This window comes from Tachyglossus aculeatus, chromosome 2 (assembly GCF_015852505.1).
Source record: "Tachyglossus aculeatus isolate mTacAcu1 chromosome 2, mTacAcu1.pri, whole genome shotgun sequence".
In the NCBI taxonomy this organism is placed as follows: Eukaryota; Metazoa; Chordata; class Mammalia; order Monotremata; family Tachyglossidae; genus Tachyglossus; species Tachyglossus aculeatus.
In genome coordinates, this window is record NC_052067.1 from 89983812 (window position 1) to 90003687 (window position 19876).

The window sequence follows — 19876 nt, forward strand, 5'->3', positions numbered from 1 at the left end:
ACACCACCATCATGAACATGGGTTCATCAATCAATCAGTGGTATTTGTTGAGCACTTACTATGTGCAGAACACTGTACTAAGCACTTCTAGACTGTGAGCCCACTGTTGGGTAGGGACTGTCTCTATACGTTGCCAACTTGTACTTCCCAAGTGCTTAGTACAGTGCTCTGCACACAGTAAGTGCTCAATAAATACGATTGATTGATTGGGAGAGTACAATATAAGAGAATTAGCAGACACATTCCCTGCCCATAATGACTGTGCTGTGGCTTAGACTGTGAGCCCACTGTTGGGTAGGGACTGTCTCTATATGTTGCCAACTTTTACTTCCCAAGCGCTTAGTACAGTGTTCTGCACAAAGTAAGTGCTCAATAAATATGATTGATAATGATCTTACAGTCTAGAGGGGGTTCATGTTCTCCAGGCCTGGTCCTGCTCTGCTAGAGTGCTCTGTTGATACTTCCTGGGCCAGCACCCAAAGGTGAGAGTTGGGCTCCATTCATTATTTTTTTAAAATGATATTTACTAAGCACTTACTGTGTTCCAGGCACTGTATTAAGCACTGGGATAGATGCAAGATCATTAGGTTGGACAAAGTTCCTGTCCCACACGGAGCTCACAGTCTAAATCCCCATTTTACAGGTGAGGTAACTGAGGCACAGAGAAGTAAAGTGACTTGCCAAGGTCACACATCAGACAAGTGGCAGAGCCAGGATTAGAACCCAGGACCCTCTGACTCCCAAGCCCATGCTCTATCCACTAGGTCACGCGGCTTCATGCCATCAGTGTTTCCTTAGAATGAGCCAAGAAGAATGACTTATCCTCCTGATAGCAGTGGTCAGTGCCCTACCTGCTCTCTGCTTACCTAATCTAAAATATAGGTTACAGAGAAATTTAACATGTTCTGAAATAGTTATATAGTTATATATATGACTATATATAGTTATATATAACTATATATAGTCATATATATAACTATATATAGTTACATATATGGTTATATATATCCTACCTGCTCTCTGCTTACCTAATCTAAAATATCAGTTACAGAGAAATTTAACATGGTCTGAAATAGTTATATAGTTTTATATATATATATATATATATATATATATATATATATAAAACCCAGCCTTGGCTATGGGGGAGAGAGTCAGGCAGAGGCATACCCATTCTATTCCCAGCTTGGGTAGTGGCTCGTACATGGAAGGTAATATTTTACAAGTCAAAACTCACCTGAGCTGGGCAGCAGCAGCATGGAAAAGAGGCGAAGGAAAGACTCGAGTTTACTAAGCAGAGGAAGGCAGTGGTAAACCTCTTCCATATTTTTACCCCCAAAACTCTGTGGATACACTACCAGAAGGATCGCAGGTGTAGGAGGGAGTTACATGGGAGAGATGTGCCCATGAAGTCGCTGTGGGTCAGAGATGACTTAACAGCATAAGACAATATATATTTGCCAATATATGCAAAACCCCAAACAAGAGCGTATTGATTTTTGAAAAGCCTAAGGGAGTGACATTCCAAGGCAATGGGTTTTTACTTGGCAACATCAATTTAAGCATCAAACAAATCTAATGTTATTGCTTGACTGAAAAAAGAAAAGGATGGATGATTGACCTTAGAATATCTGTCCAATGCCAAATCCCCTTCAGATCCCAGGAACAAGGATTCTAACTGCAAACCTACAAGTCAGTTCTGAATCCCATTTATTTCAGATTTTCATTAATTACAGAGCAATTTGTAGAGAAATGAACTGTACTGTCATTTGTATTTTAGCTTGACTTTTTTAATTAGTGGGAAATGGGGATATAAGTATTACTAATAGGGAAAATTAGTTTTAAGAACATTAATTCCCTTAAAAAAGGCACACGTAATCGGGTAAAAAAGCAGAGGCATAACAAAGTTCACAACAGGAATCCAATCATTAGGACAACTTAAATCAACAGATCTTATTTGCAGATAAATATCTGTTCAATGTGTTGAAGAGGACATCTACTTGCTCAGAAGGTAAATCTTGACTTGAATTAATCAGATTGAGAAGTTTCAGTGCCATTTCTCTCATCGTTTTGAATTTCATTGCTAGTCTCCAAAGCTTCAACAACTTGTTTCCTGGGATAGAGAGAAAAACAATGATGACAACATTGCAATGTTTTTTTCATTAAATCCGAGAGCTAGACTTTTGTTTTAAACTAAAAAAGGTTTGAATTCACATTAAAGTCTGTTTTCATGAGGACACAGTTCTTGGATGCAGCATGTCCTACTGGGAAGAGCATGGGATTTCCAAATAGAAGACCTGGGGACTCTGTGAGGGGAATTCATTCATTCAATCATATTTACTGAGCTCTTACTGTGTGCAGAGTACTGTACTAAGAGTTTGGAAAGTACAATTTGGCAACATTCATTCATTCAGTCGTATTGAGCACTTACTGTGTGCCAAGCACTGCACTAAGCGCCTGGGAAGTACAAATCAGCAACATATAAAGATGATCCCTACCCAACAACGGGCTCATAATCTAGAATGGGGAGACAGACAACGAAACAAAACAAGGGAATGTGATTTGCAGAAGAGGTGTTTGATCCAGCACTTAGGACAGTGCTTTGCACATAGTGCTTAACAAATACCATCATTATTATTATTATTGGCTTGCGAAGATTGGCGTGCAAAGTCTGGTTGGCCTATCAGATTCTAGACTGTGAGCCCACTGTTGGGTAGGGACTGTCTCTATATGTTGCCAACTTGTACTTCCCAAGCGCTTAGTACAGTGCTCTGCACACAGTAAGTGCTCAATAAATATGATTGATTGATTCTACCAATTCAGAGGTGAAGGGGTTGAACTTCAGTCCAACATGGTGTCAGTCCCCTCCATCTCCCCAATCATAGGATGCAATCCGCGTGTGACCCCACTGGGCCAGCAGTGGCCACGGTGCATCCTGGACTGGGCCAAGTAGCTCCTGCCTCAGACAGCTGCTGGCTGCGGGGATATTTATTTTTTGTCTGATTTTTAAGTAAAAAGAAAAAAAAATGAGGCTTCTCACTTCATCTCCTGTACCTGCCTTGTGGGGAGACAGACATTGGGCGGCATGAAGTCTCCCGAGCTCCCCATGTTCCACCAGAAAAGCCCAGCCTGGCTCTTTCCCTGTCCACAGTCCCAAGCGTGGCTGTGGCAGTGGGGCGACAGCAGTAACAGCTATCTCCCTTTCCTTTTATTCATTCATTTAATCGTATTTATTGAGCACTTACTGTGTGCAGAGCACTGTACTAAGCACTTGGGAAGTACAAATTGGTAAAATATAGAGATGGTCCCTACCCAACAATGGACTCACAGTCTAGAAGGGGGAGACAGACAACAAAACAACTAAACAGGTGTCAATACCATCAAAATAAATAAAAATATAGCTATATACACAATACATCTTCCTGTAAATAGGCCTGGGAAAATGAGCTGGAACAGTGGAGGAAAATGCATTTTCCTGCTCCCCCCTGCCACAGATGCTATTCCAGAGCCTGGGAAAATGAGGCAGGATAGTGGAAGAAACCACACTCACCTATGATCAACTTGGGCTCCTTCCTCTTAAGCTTCAAGGAAAGTCCCCCCGCCTCTTCCCTGGTGTTGGCCCCTGCTTGCAAGATCTAGTGACTACATAACAGTGCTCTGCACACAGTAAGTGCTCAGTACATAGTACTGAATGAGTGAAACTCTGCAGAGAGCTGGCCAGGGGGCTCTATAAAGTGTTGCTTTATGGGATCATCTTAAAGAAATTCACCCAATTTGCATTTCATAGAGCAAAATCCACCAAACCATTGGGGAACTGATGCAGGTTCTAATCCCCGCAATGCCACTGGCCTGTTGTGTAACCTTGGACAAATCACCTAACTTCTCTGTGCCTCATTTTTCACATCTGTGAAATAGGAGTAAGGCATCTGTTCTCCCTAACTTTAGATGTAAGCTCTGCATAAAACAGAAACTACGTTTGATCTCTTGGCCCACTCCTCTTTGACACATAGTAAAAGTTGTCCTTTATTTTGAAGACAATGGTAGTAATAATTGTGGTATTTATTAAGTGCTTACTATGTGCCAGGCACTGTATTAAGCACTGGGATAGATACAAGGTAACTGGGTTGGACGAAGTCCATGTCCCACAGGGGGCTCACAGCTTTTCATCCCCATTTTACAGAGGAGGTAACTGAGGCACAGAGAAGTGAAGTGATTTGCTCAATGTCACACAACAGACAAGTGGCAGAGCTGGAATTAGAACCCATGTCACTCTGACTCTCAGGCCCTGTATCCATTTTCCCTGCTTTCATTCATTCATTCAATCATATTTATTGAGCGCTTACTGTGTACAGAGCACTGTACTAAGCGCTTGGGAAGTACAAGTTGGCAACGTATAGAGATGGTCCCTACCCAACAGCGGGCACGTGAAATTGAATCCACGGGTGTGAGTGTCAGACTGAAAATCTTCCCCTCTACACTGTAAGTTCACAGGGGGCAGGGAACATGTCTACCAACTCTGTTATATTGCTGTTATATTGTACTCTCCCAAGTGCTTAGTATAGTGCTCAGGACACAGTGAGCACTAAATAAATGCAACTGATTGATTGATTGAAAAATCTCTTGTACAAGAAAAGTTGAAGGGAGGACTGGGCTTAGGGGGAAAACTGAGTAGTTCTGCTTTAGACATAATGAGTTTAAGGTCAGGTCAAAAGCCAGAATCTCAGCAATTGTCAGACTGTGAAACTACCCACAAAAAACTACCCTCTGATGAGAAAAGAGCTCTCCAAAACAAGGTGTCTCCACTACCCATCTCCTGAATCAATCAATCAATCAATAGCGATGGTACTTAAGTACTCATTCTGTGTTGACCACTATACTACCTGCTTGGCAGAATATCCTGATATCTGCCCTTGAGTAGTTTACAATCTGCCATCCTTCATCAGGTCATACAACTTCACACAGCGCTGTGTCTGGCTCAAAAATCCTTTGAATCAATTATGTGTGGAACTTCCCTGTCTCGGATCATGTTTCAGTAGTGCTACTGACATCATTCACTGGGTGGGGTAAGCCCATGAACAAGATATATCCTTCATTTAATGGCACAGTAACATGAAAATATGTGTTTTATACTCAGAATACAGCCTTACGTCCTTTCCCATTCCCTTCACTCTCCCGCCTCAACATAAGAACACCTCTAAGACTCTTGATCATCTTCTGAAGTGTCAGCTTTTCTCAATTCTTCTTTGCATGTTGTTCATGTGACTGCCTGTGTGTAGCATGTGGGCCGAGTGTGCACGTAGCCAGACTAGTTATTGTGTTATTTGCTAGAATGGTGGTATTTAAGGGCTTACTATGCGCCAAACGCTGTAGCAAGTAGATTGGACACAATCTCTGTCCTCCCTGGGGATCACAGCACAATAATTGAATCCCCATTTTGTAGATTAGGAAACTGAGGCACAGAAAAGTGAAGTGACTTGCCCAATATCACATAGTAGTCAACTGTGAGCCTCATGTGGAACAGACTGGGTCCAACATGATTAACTTGTATCTACTTAGAGAAGCAGCATGGCTCAGTGGAAAGAGCCTGGGCTTGGGAGTCAGAGGTCATGGGTTCAAATCCCAGCTCCACCACTTGTCCTCTGTGTGACTTTGGGCAAGCCACTTAACTTCTCTGTGCCTCAGTTCCCTCATCTGTAAAATGGGGATTAAGTGTGTGAGCCCCACGTGGGACAACTTGATTACCTTTTATCTACCCCAGCGCTCAGAACAGTGCTTTGCACATAGTATGTGCTTAATAAATGCCATTATTATTATTACCCAGCACTTAGAACAAATTCTTGGTACAAGAAAGTGGCGAAGCTGGGTTTAGAACCCAGATCTTATTTCCTGAAGAGGTGTCTTTGGTAGTTATCTCTGGCTTTGCCCCAAACCATCACAAGGCCAAACTGCTATTAAAGACCAAACTAATATTAGCAGGGTTTGACCCTGAGGAGATTCATTCATTCAATCATATTTATTGAGCACTTACTGTGTGCAGAGCACTGAACTAAGTGCTTGGGAAGTACAAGTTGGCAACATATAGAGACAGTTCCTACCCAACAGTGGGCTCACAGTCTAGAAGGGGGAGACAGACAACAAAACAAAACATGTGGACAGGTGTCAGGTTATCAGAATAAATAAAAATAAAGCTAGATGCACATTATTCACAAAATAGAATAGCAAATATGTACAGGTAAAATAGAGTAATAAATCTGTACAAACATATATACAGGTGCTGTGGGGAGGGGAAGGAGGAGACAAAAAAAGGGGGCTCAGCCTGGGAAGGCCTCCTGGAGGAGGTGAGCTCTCAGTAGGGCTTTGAAGGAGATGAAAGCAGAGTTTTTGTGGTCAGGTATGCTATCATCCCATGCCTGAACTGACCCAGATATGACCAATGGATGGACAGAGTGTGATATCTTCCCTACTTCTCTCCCCCATCACAGCTTTCTTCCCTCCCAATGAGGCTAGGCAGGCCAGTCTCAGGAGCAGATTTCCAAGCCTAATGCTCAGTACAGAGCTAAGTGCTTAGGACAGTGTTTTGCACAGGGGAATAATAATTATTAGTAGTAATAATACTAATAATGGTATTTGTTAAGTGCTTACCATGTGCCAAGCACTGTAGTAAGTGCTGGAGTGGATACAAGCAAATCGGGTCAGACAGAGGCCCTGTCCCACAGAGGGACCGCAGTCTTAATCCCCATTTTACAGATGTTAGCTGAGACAGAGAAGTGAAGTGACTTACCCAAGGCCACATAGCAGACAAGTGGGGGAGCTGGGATTAGAACCCAAATCTTCTGATCCTCTATGCTGTGCTACTTCCTGATGCATGAGTAAGCACTTAATAAATATGATTGAATGAATGAATAAAAGCCCAGCAAGGAAGAGCTGGTGTGGGTAGGATTGTGGGCCTGAAACAAAACTCCCTTGAGTGGAACAGGATTATTACTCCTCCAGAGATATCTTTCCTTTTCTTTTTTTTAAAAAATGGTATTTGTTAAGTGCTTACTATGTGCCAGGAACAGTACTAAACTCTGGGGTAGATACAAGTGAATCAGGTTGGACACAGTCCATATCCCTTATGGGCTTCACAGTCTTAATCCCATTTTATAGATGAAGTAACTGAGGCACAGAGAAGTGACTTCTCATGTAGCAGACAAGGGGTGAAGCTGGAATTAGAACCCAGGTCCTTCTGACTCCTAAGGCCATGCTCTATCCTCTAGGCCATGCTGCTTCTCCTTGGGGTAACACATCTAAGTAAATCTCCAAAATATTATCAATTAAAGACAGACACTATATCAGAGGAAATTTCATTAATACCATTTCACATTTCCTTTACACTTACAAATTAAGGGTTCTATTCTTTGTTACCATCAGATTCAAATCTAAACCTTGGAGCGTTGAGATGTTTTAATAGGAGATTAAAAACACATTAAGCAATGTCATCTCCTTAATAATAGCACTTGTTTAGCATTTACTATGTGCCATGCACTGAACTAAGTGCTGGGGTGGATAGTAGAGAAGCGGCGTGGCTCAGGGGAAAGAGCTTGGGCTTTGAAGTCAGAGGTCATGGGTTCAAATCCTGGCTCCACCACTTGTCAGCTGTGTAACTTTGGGCAAGTCACTTAACTTCTCTGTGCCTCAGTTACCTGATCTGTAAAATGGGGATTAAGACTGTGAGCCCTACGTGGGACAACCTGATCACCTTGTAAACTTCTCAGCGCTTAGAACAGTGCTTTGCACATAGTAAGCACTTAATAAATGCTATTATTATTAGTAGTAGTAGATCAACCAGTTGGACACAGTCCCTGTCCCACATGAGCCTCACAGCTAAGTAGGAGGGAGTAGAACTTAATCCCCAATTTATAGATAAGTAAACTGAGGCCCAGGGAAATTAAGTGGCTAGCCCAAGGTCACCCAGCTAATAAGTGGTTGAGCTAGGATTAGAACCCAGGTCCTCTGACTCCAGGCCCATGTTGGTTCCCCTAGGACAAGGTGCTTTTTATTTTGATGGTATTTGTTAAATGCTTACTATGTGCATAGCTCTGTTCTGTGCTGGGGAGGTTACAAGGTGACCAGGTTGCCCCATGGGGGGCTCACAGTTTTAATCCCCATTTTACAGATGAGGTAACTGAGGCACAGAGAAGTTAAGTGACTTGCCCAAAGTCACACAGCTGACAGTTGGCAAAGCTGGGATTTGAACCCATGACCTCTGACTCCAAAGCCTGTGCTCTTTCCACTGAGCCATGCTGCTTCCCTCTGATGATTGAGACATCAAGTTTTGAAGTCAAATTTCCAGGAGTAAATAGTTACCTTTGCTTTCCCATGAAGTTCAGGAGGCAAAAATATTGTCTTACCAAAGTACCTCAAGCCATAAGTAAAATCTTCTGCTTTTTAAGGAAACTGACTTACCCAGTGTGTCTGTTCCTTCTAATCCAAAACGAGCTCTAAAATCATTGTAGGATATTTTATGCTGCCTTTGCTGAATCTTCTTCGGTTTGAAATAATCTCTCTGCCAAGGAATTTGGCATCTTGACTCAAATTGTAAATCGAAAGGTCTTCCTGGCTAGAAGACTTCGGTCACCAGGAAACCACTAGAGGGTATTAGAGGCTAGTTTTTTCTCACCTTTTACCTTCCTTTAGCAGAAACACATTTCAAAAAATGCTCCAACCCAGTTTGGTTAGCAATAAAGTAACCATCTAAAGTACAGGACCAATCGTAATCTAATGGAAAACTGCAACATTTTAAAAATGAGACTGCCTGAAACTTCTCAAAATGAAGACAACTGAAAAACAGAAACTGGTGCAGGTCTTCTGGAATTGTTCCAGACTAGAAGACCCAATATTTCTGGGGCCCTTACCTGAGGCTGTGTTCATTTGGTGAAGAGAGTTTAGCACAAACAGGACTTGATTCTGCATGGGGGTGAAATCAGGTATGAACGGGGCGGAATCCGCCGACAAGAGCAATCGTGGGGGGAGGCTTCTCTGGAATGCGGCCGTTTGCCGTTGTGTGGTTGGGAAGCGGAGAGAGGAGAGAAAGTCCACTGCAGTGACCCAGCTGTTCCCAAAATCATATTCAGGTGGGTCATAATACGGCAATCTAAAATACAAACAAGCAAACATGATCAGAGCGAGATAATGATCATTATCATTGGTATTTTTGAGTGCTTACTGCTTGCAGAGCACTATATTCATTCTTCAATTAATCCAGTCATATTTATTGGGCAATAACTGTGTGCAAAGCACTGCACTAAGAGCTTAGGAGAGCACGTTATACCAATAAACAGACGTACTCCTTGTCCACAATGAGCTTTCAGTCTAGAAGGGGAAACAATCAATCAATCAATCAATCAATCAATCATATTTATTGAGCGCTTACTATGTGCAGAGCACTGTACTAAGCGCTTGGGAAGTACAAATTGGCATCACATAGAGACAGTCCCTACCCAACAGTGGGCTCACAGTCTAAAAGGGGGAGACAGAGAACAGAACCAAACATACCAACAAAATAAAATAAGTAGGATAGAAATGTACAAGTAAAATAAATAAATAAATAGAGTAATAAATATGTACAACCATATATACATATATACAGGTATATATAACAGGTATATAGAAACAGACATTGATATAAATAAATAAATATATTACAGATAATAATTATGGTATTTTTAAGTGCTTACTATGTGCCAGGCACTGTACAGACAAATAAATAAATTACTGTCACTTAAGTGTAAATTAAGCACTTGGGAGAGTGCAATGCGACATAATCGGCAGACAAGTTCCCTGCCCACGATAAGTTTATGAGATGGCTTCAAAACACTGTATTTCACAGGGCAAACTTCACCAAGCAACTTTCATGTGTCCAAAGATCTGGCCCCAAGGAGCTAATGGCCATTCCCTCCCCCTACTCTGTCCACAGGTCAGATTTACCCTGTTTTTCCCAAATGGGCTTTATCTGTTAAAATTAAATGTTTGGCTCCAAAGGTGATCGCGGTTATTAAGCATTTGGTTGGTTAGGTACCACGGGTCCTGATTAAGTCGAGGCCCAAAGCAAGAATCAAATTGGCTCAGTGATTGAGCTTGACATGTATCATTTTGATAGTGTTGCAGTGCACAAACCGAGAAACCATCACCGAACTGGGAAAAAAAAAACCCACCAAGCTTGTCTCTAGACTGTAAGCTTGTTGTGGTAAGAGAATTTGTTTATTGTTATATTGTACTCTCCCAAGCACTTAGTACAGTGCTCTGCACACAGTAAGCACTGAATAAATAAGACTGAATGAATGAACCAAACTGAACAAGAGTTTCTTGACTGGCCAAACCTTTCTTTCCTTCAGGATAGAATTTTCTCAGATGCAAGATCAAAAACCAGGCTCATAAAACTTAATGATAACTATGCTATTTGTTAAGCACTTACCATGTGCCAAGCATTGTTCTATGCACTGGGGTAGACACAAGATATTCACGTGGGACACAGTCGCTGTCCCACATAGGGCTCATAATCTAAGTAGAGGGAGTAGGATTTAACTGCCATTTTATGAATGAAGAAACTGAGGCACAGACAAGTTAAGTGACTTGCCCAAGGTCACCCTGCAGACAAGGGGTGGATCCAAGATTATTTTTTTTCTTTTTTAATAGTATTTGTTAAGTGTTTACTATGCACCATGCACTGTATGAAGTCCCGGAGTAGATAAAAGCTAATCATGTTAGACATAGTCAGTGTCCCATTGTGGGGCTCACAATCTTAATCCCCATTTTACAGATGAGGTAATTGAGGCAATGAGAAGTTAATAATAATAATAATAATGGCATTTATTAAGCGCTTACTATGTAAAAGCACTGTTCTAAGCGCTGGGGAGGTTGGAAGGTGATCAGGTTGTCCCTCAGGGAGCTCACAGTCTTAATCCCCATTTTACAGATGAGGGATCTGAGGCACAGAGAAGTGAAGTGACTTGCCTGAAGTCACACAGCTGACAAGTAGCGGAGCCAGGATTCGAACCCATGACCTCTGACTCCAAAGCCCGTGCTCTTTCCACTTAGCCACGCTGCTTCTCTAAGTAACTTAAAATGTTTGGCTCCAAAGGTGATTGCAGTTGTTAAGCATTCGGTTGGTTAGGTACCACGGGTCTAAGTTAAGTAAGTGGCCCCACACCATACAGCAGACGAGTGGCAGAGCTGCAATTAGCACCCACTTCCTCTGCCTTCCAGGACTGTGCTTTCCCCTGGGTCCCACTGCTTTCCCAGCTTCCTATCACAAATTTTCCATAGGCCCCAGGGATGCCTGACACTGAGGACTGTAGCATCTCCCCCCTGCTCTTCCCTCACTCTCCAGATGCTGCCCTTTCCACTCCTTGGAAATGCCCTTCATTTGGCAGCTCTGAAGTGTGGTCGGTGCGGGTGTGGAGATTTAGCATCCACAATGATAGAAACTTCTAGGACCTGGGAGGCTATTGAACATTGCCCTAAATATTGCATACCCTCCCACTATATGTCTGGTCAGTGACACATTCTCTTCCTTTTCCCTCACGTAATCCATGCAAGACTCTTTCTGGAGACTTAAACTTACAGGGGTCAGAGTTGAGTCTAGTAGCCTGAAAGAAAACCTTTTGTTTATACATTGTACATCGAACTGTACTCTCCAAGCACTTAGTACAGTGCTCTGCACACAGTAAGCTCTCAATATTTACAATTGAATGAATGAATACACTTTATTTCTGTGGAGAATGCAATTTGTTATAATAAGCCCATCATAACTCTCCTAAAATCACATTCCCAAGCGCTTAGTAAGCGCTCAATAAATACGATTGATGATGATGATGATCTCCTTCAAGAAGCTTTCCCAAACTAAGCCTTTTATTTCCCCGTCTGCCCTCCCTTCTGAGTCGACTATGACTTGACTAAGTATACCCCAGCTCCCAGAAATTATTACATATCCTTATAGTCTACTATTTCCCCTATTCCAGATCTATTTGCAATTATCTGTCACCGTCTGTAGACTGAAAACTCCTTGTAGGCAGGAATTACATCTACCAATTCTGTTATATTGTACTTTCCCAAGGACTTAGTATAGTGCTTTGCACACAGTAATCTCTCAATAAATACCATTACTCGAATGTTTCAGTGGGTCCATTTCTATCATTTGCTGCAGATGAATTTACAGGTGGCCAAGATTTAGCAACTAATTACTGAACAGGCTGGGCCGTTCAGGATGTATGAGGTGGATCTCTACTAAAGGAGTTATTGCTTGGAGTAGTTTTGAAAACTTGTCATCTACAAGATGTTTGGTCTCTAGTAGGTTTGCCAACAAGATAAATACCACCTTGTTGATGAACTATGTATTCTCTGAAAGACTCAATCACTCAAGATCTTTGTCCACTTTCTTTACATTCAGCTATCCCATAGAATGATCTCAAAATAAGAGGTATTTAGATAAATTCATAGACAAGTGGTACAGCATGGCTCAGTGGAAAGAGCCCGGGCTTTGGAGTCAGAGGTCATGGGTTCAAATCCCAGCTCCTCCAACTGTCAGCTGTGTGACTTTGGGCAAGTCACTTAACTTCTCTGGGCCTCAGTTCCCTCATCTGTAAAATGGGGATTAAAGACTGTGAGCCCCCCATGAGACAATCTGATCACTTTGTAACCTACCCAACGCTTAGAACAGTGTTTTGCACATACTAAGTGCTTAATAAATGTCATCAGTATTACTATTATTACTTAATGGACTAATAATAATAATGATTGTGGAATTTGTTAACCGTTTATTTTGTTCCAGGCACTAAGAGCTAGGGTGGATACAAGCAAATCAGGTTGGACACATTCCCTGTCCCATAGGGGGCTCACAGCCTCAATCCCCACTTTACAGATGAAGTAACTGAGGCCCAGAGTAGTGAAATGACTTGCCCAAGGTCACACAGCAGACAAGTGGCAGAGTCAGGATTTGAACCCATGACCTTCTGAATCCTGGGCCCATGTTCTATCCACTACGCCATGCTGCTTCTACTAGAAAGAGCATTGTGAATGCAGAAGGGAAATAATTCTACCCAAACCAGAGGATGGATGTTCAATAGAGCAACTATCACCCAGTTATCATTATTATTGTTATTATTGTATTTTTTAAGCACTTGCTATGTGTCAAACCCTGCTTTAAGTTCTGGGTTATCATCATCATCAATGGCATTTCTTGAGTGCTTACTGTGTGCAGAGCACTTCACTAAGTGCTTGGGGGAGTACAGCAGAACAGAGTTGGTAGGCACATTCCCTGCCCACAACTAGCTTATAGTCTAGAGGGGGAGACAGACATTAATATAAATTAAAAATTTATAACATATAACTTATAAATACATACAAAAGTGCTTTGGGCTGAAGGTGGGGTAAATATACAAATTCATCCAAATGTGCTGTTGCCATGTGAGAGACAGATTACTGGACTGGATATGGACAATTTGTCTGATTCAGTAATAGCATAAGACCTATTCATAGCTGTAATTACACCTAAAAGTCTCCAAGAGCAAGAAAATGAACAAGTGTGAGGTGGGTCATATGTTTTTTCCCACATATGGGAAGCTGCTCCAAATATCCAGAGGCCAAAGCAGGACCTACAATCCTTGCCACATTGTGTGCATACAAAGGCTGACCCTTGTTGGGTCGTCGTGTTTGCAGCTCTTGGGGTATTTTTCACCTTTAATTTCACGAGGCTACCACCACCACCATTGCCAAACAAAATGATTTCCTATCCATAAAATATATGAATCATTGCTGGGCATCTCTCTGGGGGAAGAGAAGATGCGGAGATCCAAATGCCGTTGTGTAGCTAGGGGGTTTAGGGAATTGGGTTTCAATTCATCTTACTTTGCTGCACATCTCACTCCGCCAGCTTCAAGAGTTTCCACATGAGCGTCCCACATGAGTTTTAACAGGTTATCCATCCTTTCTGCAGGCTGCTCAGAAGACTCAGATGATACTACAGACTAAACATGCAAAAAAACAGTGTTTTTAGCCATTTCATGTGTAAAGGTAAGCCCACAAATAAACCCAGTTTTAAGTCAGATTTTGGCATACGCAGTGCTGAGGAAACAGAGGTGGGGACAATTGTGTTTAGTCATAAATTTACCAAGAAATCAGCGTGACCTAGTGGAAAGAGCGTGGGCCTGGGAATCCTAATACCTGGGTTCTAATCCTGACTCTGCCACTTGCCTGCAGTGTGACCTTGGGCAAGTCACTTACCTTGTCTGTGCCTCAGTTTCCATGTCTAAAATAGGGATTCAATACCTGTTCTCCATCCTACTAGACTTTGGGTTCATGTGTATCAAAGACTAAATCTAACCTGATTAACTTGTACCTATCTCAGCACTTAGTACAATCCCTGGTGCATAGTAAGCACTTAACAAATACAATATCCCTCCTCCTCCTACTACTAATAGTAATGGGAGTCTTTGAAAAGTGAATTGTACAATCAGGTTTTTTTATAACATATGGTTTTATCTTGTAATTTAGATAGCGTGCTGTTGAAGAATTGAGATATTTTTTCCATAGTGCACATCTGAATAATAGAAAACCATCCACTAGTCAGCATAGGTAGAAGCAGGGCAAGAAGGAACAGGATGTATGTAAGTGTGTCATTGATTAAGAAACAAGTTCTGTAGTGCAAGTTTTCTATTAACATTACTACTGCATTATAGGAGAACAGTATGTAGTTTCTTTTACCACAGGGTTGAATTTACCTTTTGTAGAATTATGGTTCTTAAAAATGGATAAACCCAGTTAGAACTGTATCTTTACATGGTTTTTCCAGGAGGAACAGTCAAATTTTTCTGGGCTGCCATCTTTAATTATGCTGCTCTCCATGGGTTGTCTCCCATATTCAAGTTTGAGCAAGCATACATAGTGTGAAATTCAAGATAGGAAATCCCAGAATCCAGACACATTGGGGACTTGACACTGAGTTTTCCTTTTTAATAAAAGCTTTTACAGGAGCAAATGAAACAAATGAGTACCGGAAATGTTGAGTCAGATTCTCTAGAGGACAGCTCTTGGAGATGAAGCATCTGTTAGATCTAGGTGTCTTTGTGAGTTACAGAGGAGGCTGGATCAGGTTGGGGGGGAAAGACAACTCAATTTAAATCTGTCAGAAAATCAGGCAAATGCCTTTTGGTGTTCTTTACTGTTGAGTTGTCAGGAAATCTAATGTGAATCGAAGTAAAGAATGGAAATTTTCTTTTCCCTCTGTGAAAACAAGGACAGGGACTGGTGGTCTTTTCACCCCCTTCTCCCTGGGCAGAATGTGGCATGGAAATTCCAATTCTACCCTGCACATACGTCAGCCCTGGTTGCATATAAGAATTCTGGGGGATGTTTTCTGGACACCCGAAGATGTTTCTGCTATAAAATATCGTCTCACAATTTACACCTGCCTGTTCAGCTTTGTCCAGTTCAACAGTGTGTGGAAAATAATTAGATCCAATGATTTTTCCTAGAAATGTCCCAGCCCTTGTCAAGCCCCATAACAGGGAGACTTGGTTTATAGTTATTTCTGAAAAAGGCCCATGTTGCACTGAGCAGACATCTCGGAGTCTAATCAGTCTAATCAGTAACATCTTTTGAGTGCTTACTCTATGCAAAGTGCTAAGTGCTTAGGAGTGTACAATAGAGTTAGCATCGATCAATCGCGAGTATTTATTTAGTGTTTACTACATGAAGAGTAAACACTTGAAAGAGCACAAAACAAAGAGTGGGTGCCTACAGACAAAAGGGGGAGATGGACATTAAAATAAATAACAGATAGAAATCTACATGAGTGCTATGAGGATGAGGATATGAGTATGCAAGTGCTTAGATGGTTTCAGAACAGCTGGAGTGGAGGTATAAGAGGAATAGGCTGGGGTGATAGTGAATTAATCAGGGAAGACCTCCTGTAGGAAATGTGATTTTAGAAGTGGTTTAAATAATAATTGTGGTATTCACTAAATGCTTTCTATGTGCCAAGTACTGTATTAAGCACTGAGATGTGTACAAGATAATCAGGTCCCATATGGGGCTTACAGTCTAAGTAGGAAGGAGAATCGATATCTAATCCCCATTTTGCCAGTGAGGGAACAGTAAGGCACAGAGAAGTTCAGTGACTTGTTTAAGGTTACACAGCAAACAAGCGGCAGAGCTGAGATTAAAACCAAGGTCCTTTTACTCCCAGGCCCTTGCACTCTACACTAGGCCATGCTGCTTCTCTGCTTGAAGATGGGGAGAATGGTGGTGTGCCAGATGTGAAGGGGGCAGGGGGTGAACAAGGGGTCGATGGTTAGAAAGGTGAGAAGGGAGTATAGTGATTACCTTACACCTACCCAAAGCTGCATCCTCCCAATGCAAGACTTCCATGAACTGTGGGTCAACCACCAGTCAGCCTCTTCTGTCAATCAATCGACTTATTCATTGAGTGCTTACTGTGCATGGAACACTACACTAAGCGCTTAGGAGAGTACAATAGAACAGATTTGGTAGACATGTTCCCTGCCCACATGGACCTTACAGTCCAGAGGGTCAATTAATCAATGAATCAACCCATTTCAGGCCTAAGTCTCCCCCATATTCTGCCAGGTTTCAGCCCCCCAGACAGCAGAGATCCCACCTCATTCCGCTTAGGCTTCTGATTCTTTCTTACGTCCACCCAGACCTACCCATGAAAAACAAAATGGCCACTTTGGTGAATTACCTTATAAAACACTTTCCATTTATTCATAACTTCTGGGAAGGCTGACTCACAGTCAGACACATTATAACAGAAATTCTCCTGGTCATTCTGTGGTGGCAATAGTTGCACTTGATTTGATGAAACTCCCATTATTCCGGCATCCACGGCAGCAAGGACAGGAAATGTACAAAGATGATAATTCATGCCTGTAGGAATTAGATCAGAGTGACAAAAAATATGCTTGATGGTCATTACAAATGATACAAGGAACAGGGAAAATACATCATACCCTACGTAAAGTGGTCCACATTGGAATGGGCTTTTGGCTAAACTTTGACTAAAAAGATAGCCTAAAACAACCAAAATTGGATTATCAATCATAATCCTAATTATATATAGTACTAGAGGCCAGGAAAAGCATGGAAAATTGAAACACATTAAATCCCAAACCTCGTTTTAGCTGAGCTTAAGCCTTCCTATCAAACAAAGAATCAAGCCTTCATGCATAGAAAGCAAAATAGATGTATTTGAATTTCACCATGTTATCTGTGCTAAGCAGATAGGATACTGCCCAGAAACAGGTGAGGAAGAAGAAGAAGGATGAAAAGCTCAGGTTGAGGATAATCCACAGAATGAATGTTTGCTCACATTGGTGGATGTAAGAATGATCTTCTGTTTCTTATTTTTTGAAAGTGCCCTGCCTCCTGGGGCACCTCCCTGAAAGTAATCTTCATCTTCTCTCCTTGTCCTTTTCTATCAGTCCCAAAGTCCTACTGGCTCGTCTGTTGAAATTACTCTTTAGTCCTTCCTCTCTGTTTCCACATCCCAGAATATGCGGGAGACTTAGGCCTGAAATGGATTGATTCGTTGATTAATTCACCCTCTGGACTGTAAGCTCCATGTGGGCAGGGAACATGTCTACCAACTCTGTTCTATTGTACTCTCCTAAGCGCTTAGTATAGTGCTCTGTGCACAGTAAGCACTCAATGAATAAATCGATTGACAGAAGAGGCTGATTGGTGGTTGACCCACAGTTCATGGAAGTCTTGCATTGGGAGGATGTAGCTTTAGGTAGGTGTAAGGTAATCACTATACTTCCTTTTCACCTCTCTAACCATCGACCCCTTGTTCACCCCCTGCCCCCTTCACCTGACCTGGTGTGGCCATTCTATGCCTGAAATGCTGCCAAGCCTCTTTGCCAGTTTTCCTGCCTTCAGCTTCTCCCCAACCCCCAAATAGAGGAAAACATTCTCAGAATCCTGTGGGCTTCCTAAGTGCCACTTGCCAATCAAAAATTAAGTCAATCAGTGGTAATAATAAATAATAGCATTTGTTAAGCGCTTACTATGTGCAAAGCACTGTTCTAAGCGCTCAGGAGGATAAAAGGTGATCAGGTTGTCCCACATGAGACTCACAGTCTACATCCCCATTTTACAGATGAGGGAACTGAGGCACAGAGAAGTTAAGTGACTTGCCCAAAGTCACACAGCTCACAATTAGTGGAGGCGGGATTTGAAACATGACCTCTGACTCCAAAGCCCATGCTCTTTCCACTGAGCCATGCTGCTTCTCTGGTATTTATTGAGCACTGGGCAGAGCATTGAACTAAGCATGTGAGAGAGTACAACAATAATAATAATGATGGTGTTTGTTAAGCACTTACTATGTGCCAAGCACTGTTCTAAGTGCTGGGGTAAATACAGTGTAATCAGATTGTTCCACGTGGCACTCATGGTCTCAGTCCCCATTACAGATGAGGCAACTGAGGCACAGAGAAGTTAAGTGATTTGCCCAGGTCACAGCAGACAAGAGATGGAGGTGGGATTAGAACCCATGACCTCTGACTCCCAAGCCTGTGCTCTTGCCACTAGGCCATGCTGCTTCTCAATATCTCAAGATCTTAGGTGTTATGGACCTAAATCCATAGGAAATACAGAAGGGAGTGGGAATGGGGAGATGAGAGATTAGTTAGGGAAGACTTCCTGGAGAAGATATGATTTTAATAAGGCTTTGAACATGTGTAGAGTGGCAGTCAGTTGGATATGAACCGGGAAAGAGTTACAGACAGTAAGGAAACGGAGCAAATGGACAACGGAAATAAAGACGAGATTGTGAAATAATGTGTAGGTTGGTACTAGGGGAGAAAAGCATGGGGCTGGGTTTTAGTGGTAGAGAAGTTAGGATAGTTAGGAGGAAGAGAGCTGATTTTGTGACATAGAGCTGATAGTGAAGAGGTTCTGTTTAATACAAGATGGATGAGCAGCCACCTGCAGATTTCTGAGGAATATGGAGTTGTGAACAGAACAATGTTTTAGAAAAAATGATCCAGACAGCAAAATGAAGTATGGACAGGAGAGATGAGAGGCTGGAAGCAGGGTGGTAAGAAAGGGGACTAATACAAGTAATTGATTTGGAATATGACAAGTGATTTGACTGTCATGGTAACAGTTTGGATGGAGATGAAGGGGTGGATTCTGGAAATGTTGTGAAGATAGAACTGACACAATTTGGTGACTGTATGCATATGTGAGTTGAGGGAAAGAAATGAGTCAAGAATAATGCCAAGGTTGTGGGCTTGAGAGAAAGGGAGGATTGTGGTGGTGTCAGTAGTGATGGGAAAATCAAAGGGAGGAGAGGGTTTGGAAGAGAAGATGAAGAGTTCCATTTTAGAGCTGTTGAGGTTAAGTCGTCAGTGGGTCAACTGACTAGTGATGTCCTGAAGGTAAATGGAAATGCAAGACTACAGACAAGGAGAGGAAAGCTGAAGAGACAGATTTAATAATAATAATAATGGCTTGTAGAAGATGGAGAAAAAAGTTAAATGACAGAGGAGGTAAGGCCTGAGGTTTTATTATCCTGGACAGAGCAAAGCCAAGGTTGCACAATGTAATAGGGGGCTGGGGAAAGGACCATCATCATCATCATCAATCGTATTTATTGAGCGCTTACTGTGTGCAGAGCACTGTACTAAGCGCTTGGGAAGTACAAGTTGGCAACATATAGAGACAGTCCCTACCCAACAGTGGGCTCACAGTCTAAAAGAGTTAAGCGCTTACGATGTGCCAAGCACTGTTCAAAGTTCTGGGGGAGAGGGGAATACAAGGTAATCAGTTGTTCCACATGGGGCTCACAGTCATTTTACAGATGAGGTAACTG

General features: G+C 42.1%; 1 protein-coding gene across 1 annotated transcript in view; it reads right to left on the minus strand.

Annotated features, from left to right (window-relative positions):
* Window positions 1-19876, minus strand: part of C2H6orf58 (chromosome 2 C6orf58 homolog) — a 30553-nt gene that overhangs the window by 3673 nt on the left and 7004 nt on the right. The window contains exons 4-9 of the mRNA XM_038762511.1: window positions 16742-16926; window positions 13888-14006; window positions 8898-9136; window positions 8670-8760; window positions 8449-8567; window positions 2001-2113 (exon numbers count right to left, since the gene is read on the minus strand). Of these exons, the coding sequence (XP_038618439.1) occupies window positions 2001-2113; window positions 8449-8567; window positions 8670-8760; window positions 8898-9136; window positions 13888-14006; window positions 16742-16926 (866 nt within the window). The remainder of the gene's footprint in view (window positions 1-2000; window positions 2114-8448; window positions 8568-8669; window positions 8761-8897; window positions 9137-13887; window positions 14007-16741; window positions 16927-19876) is intronic.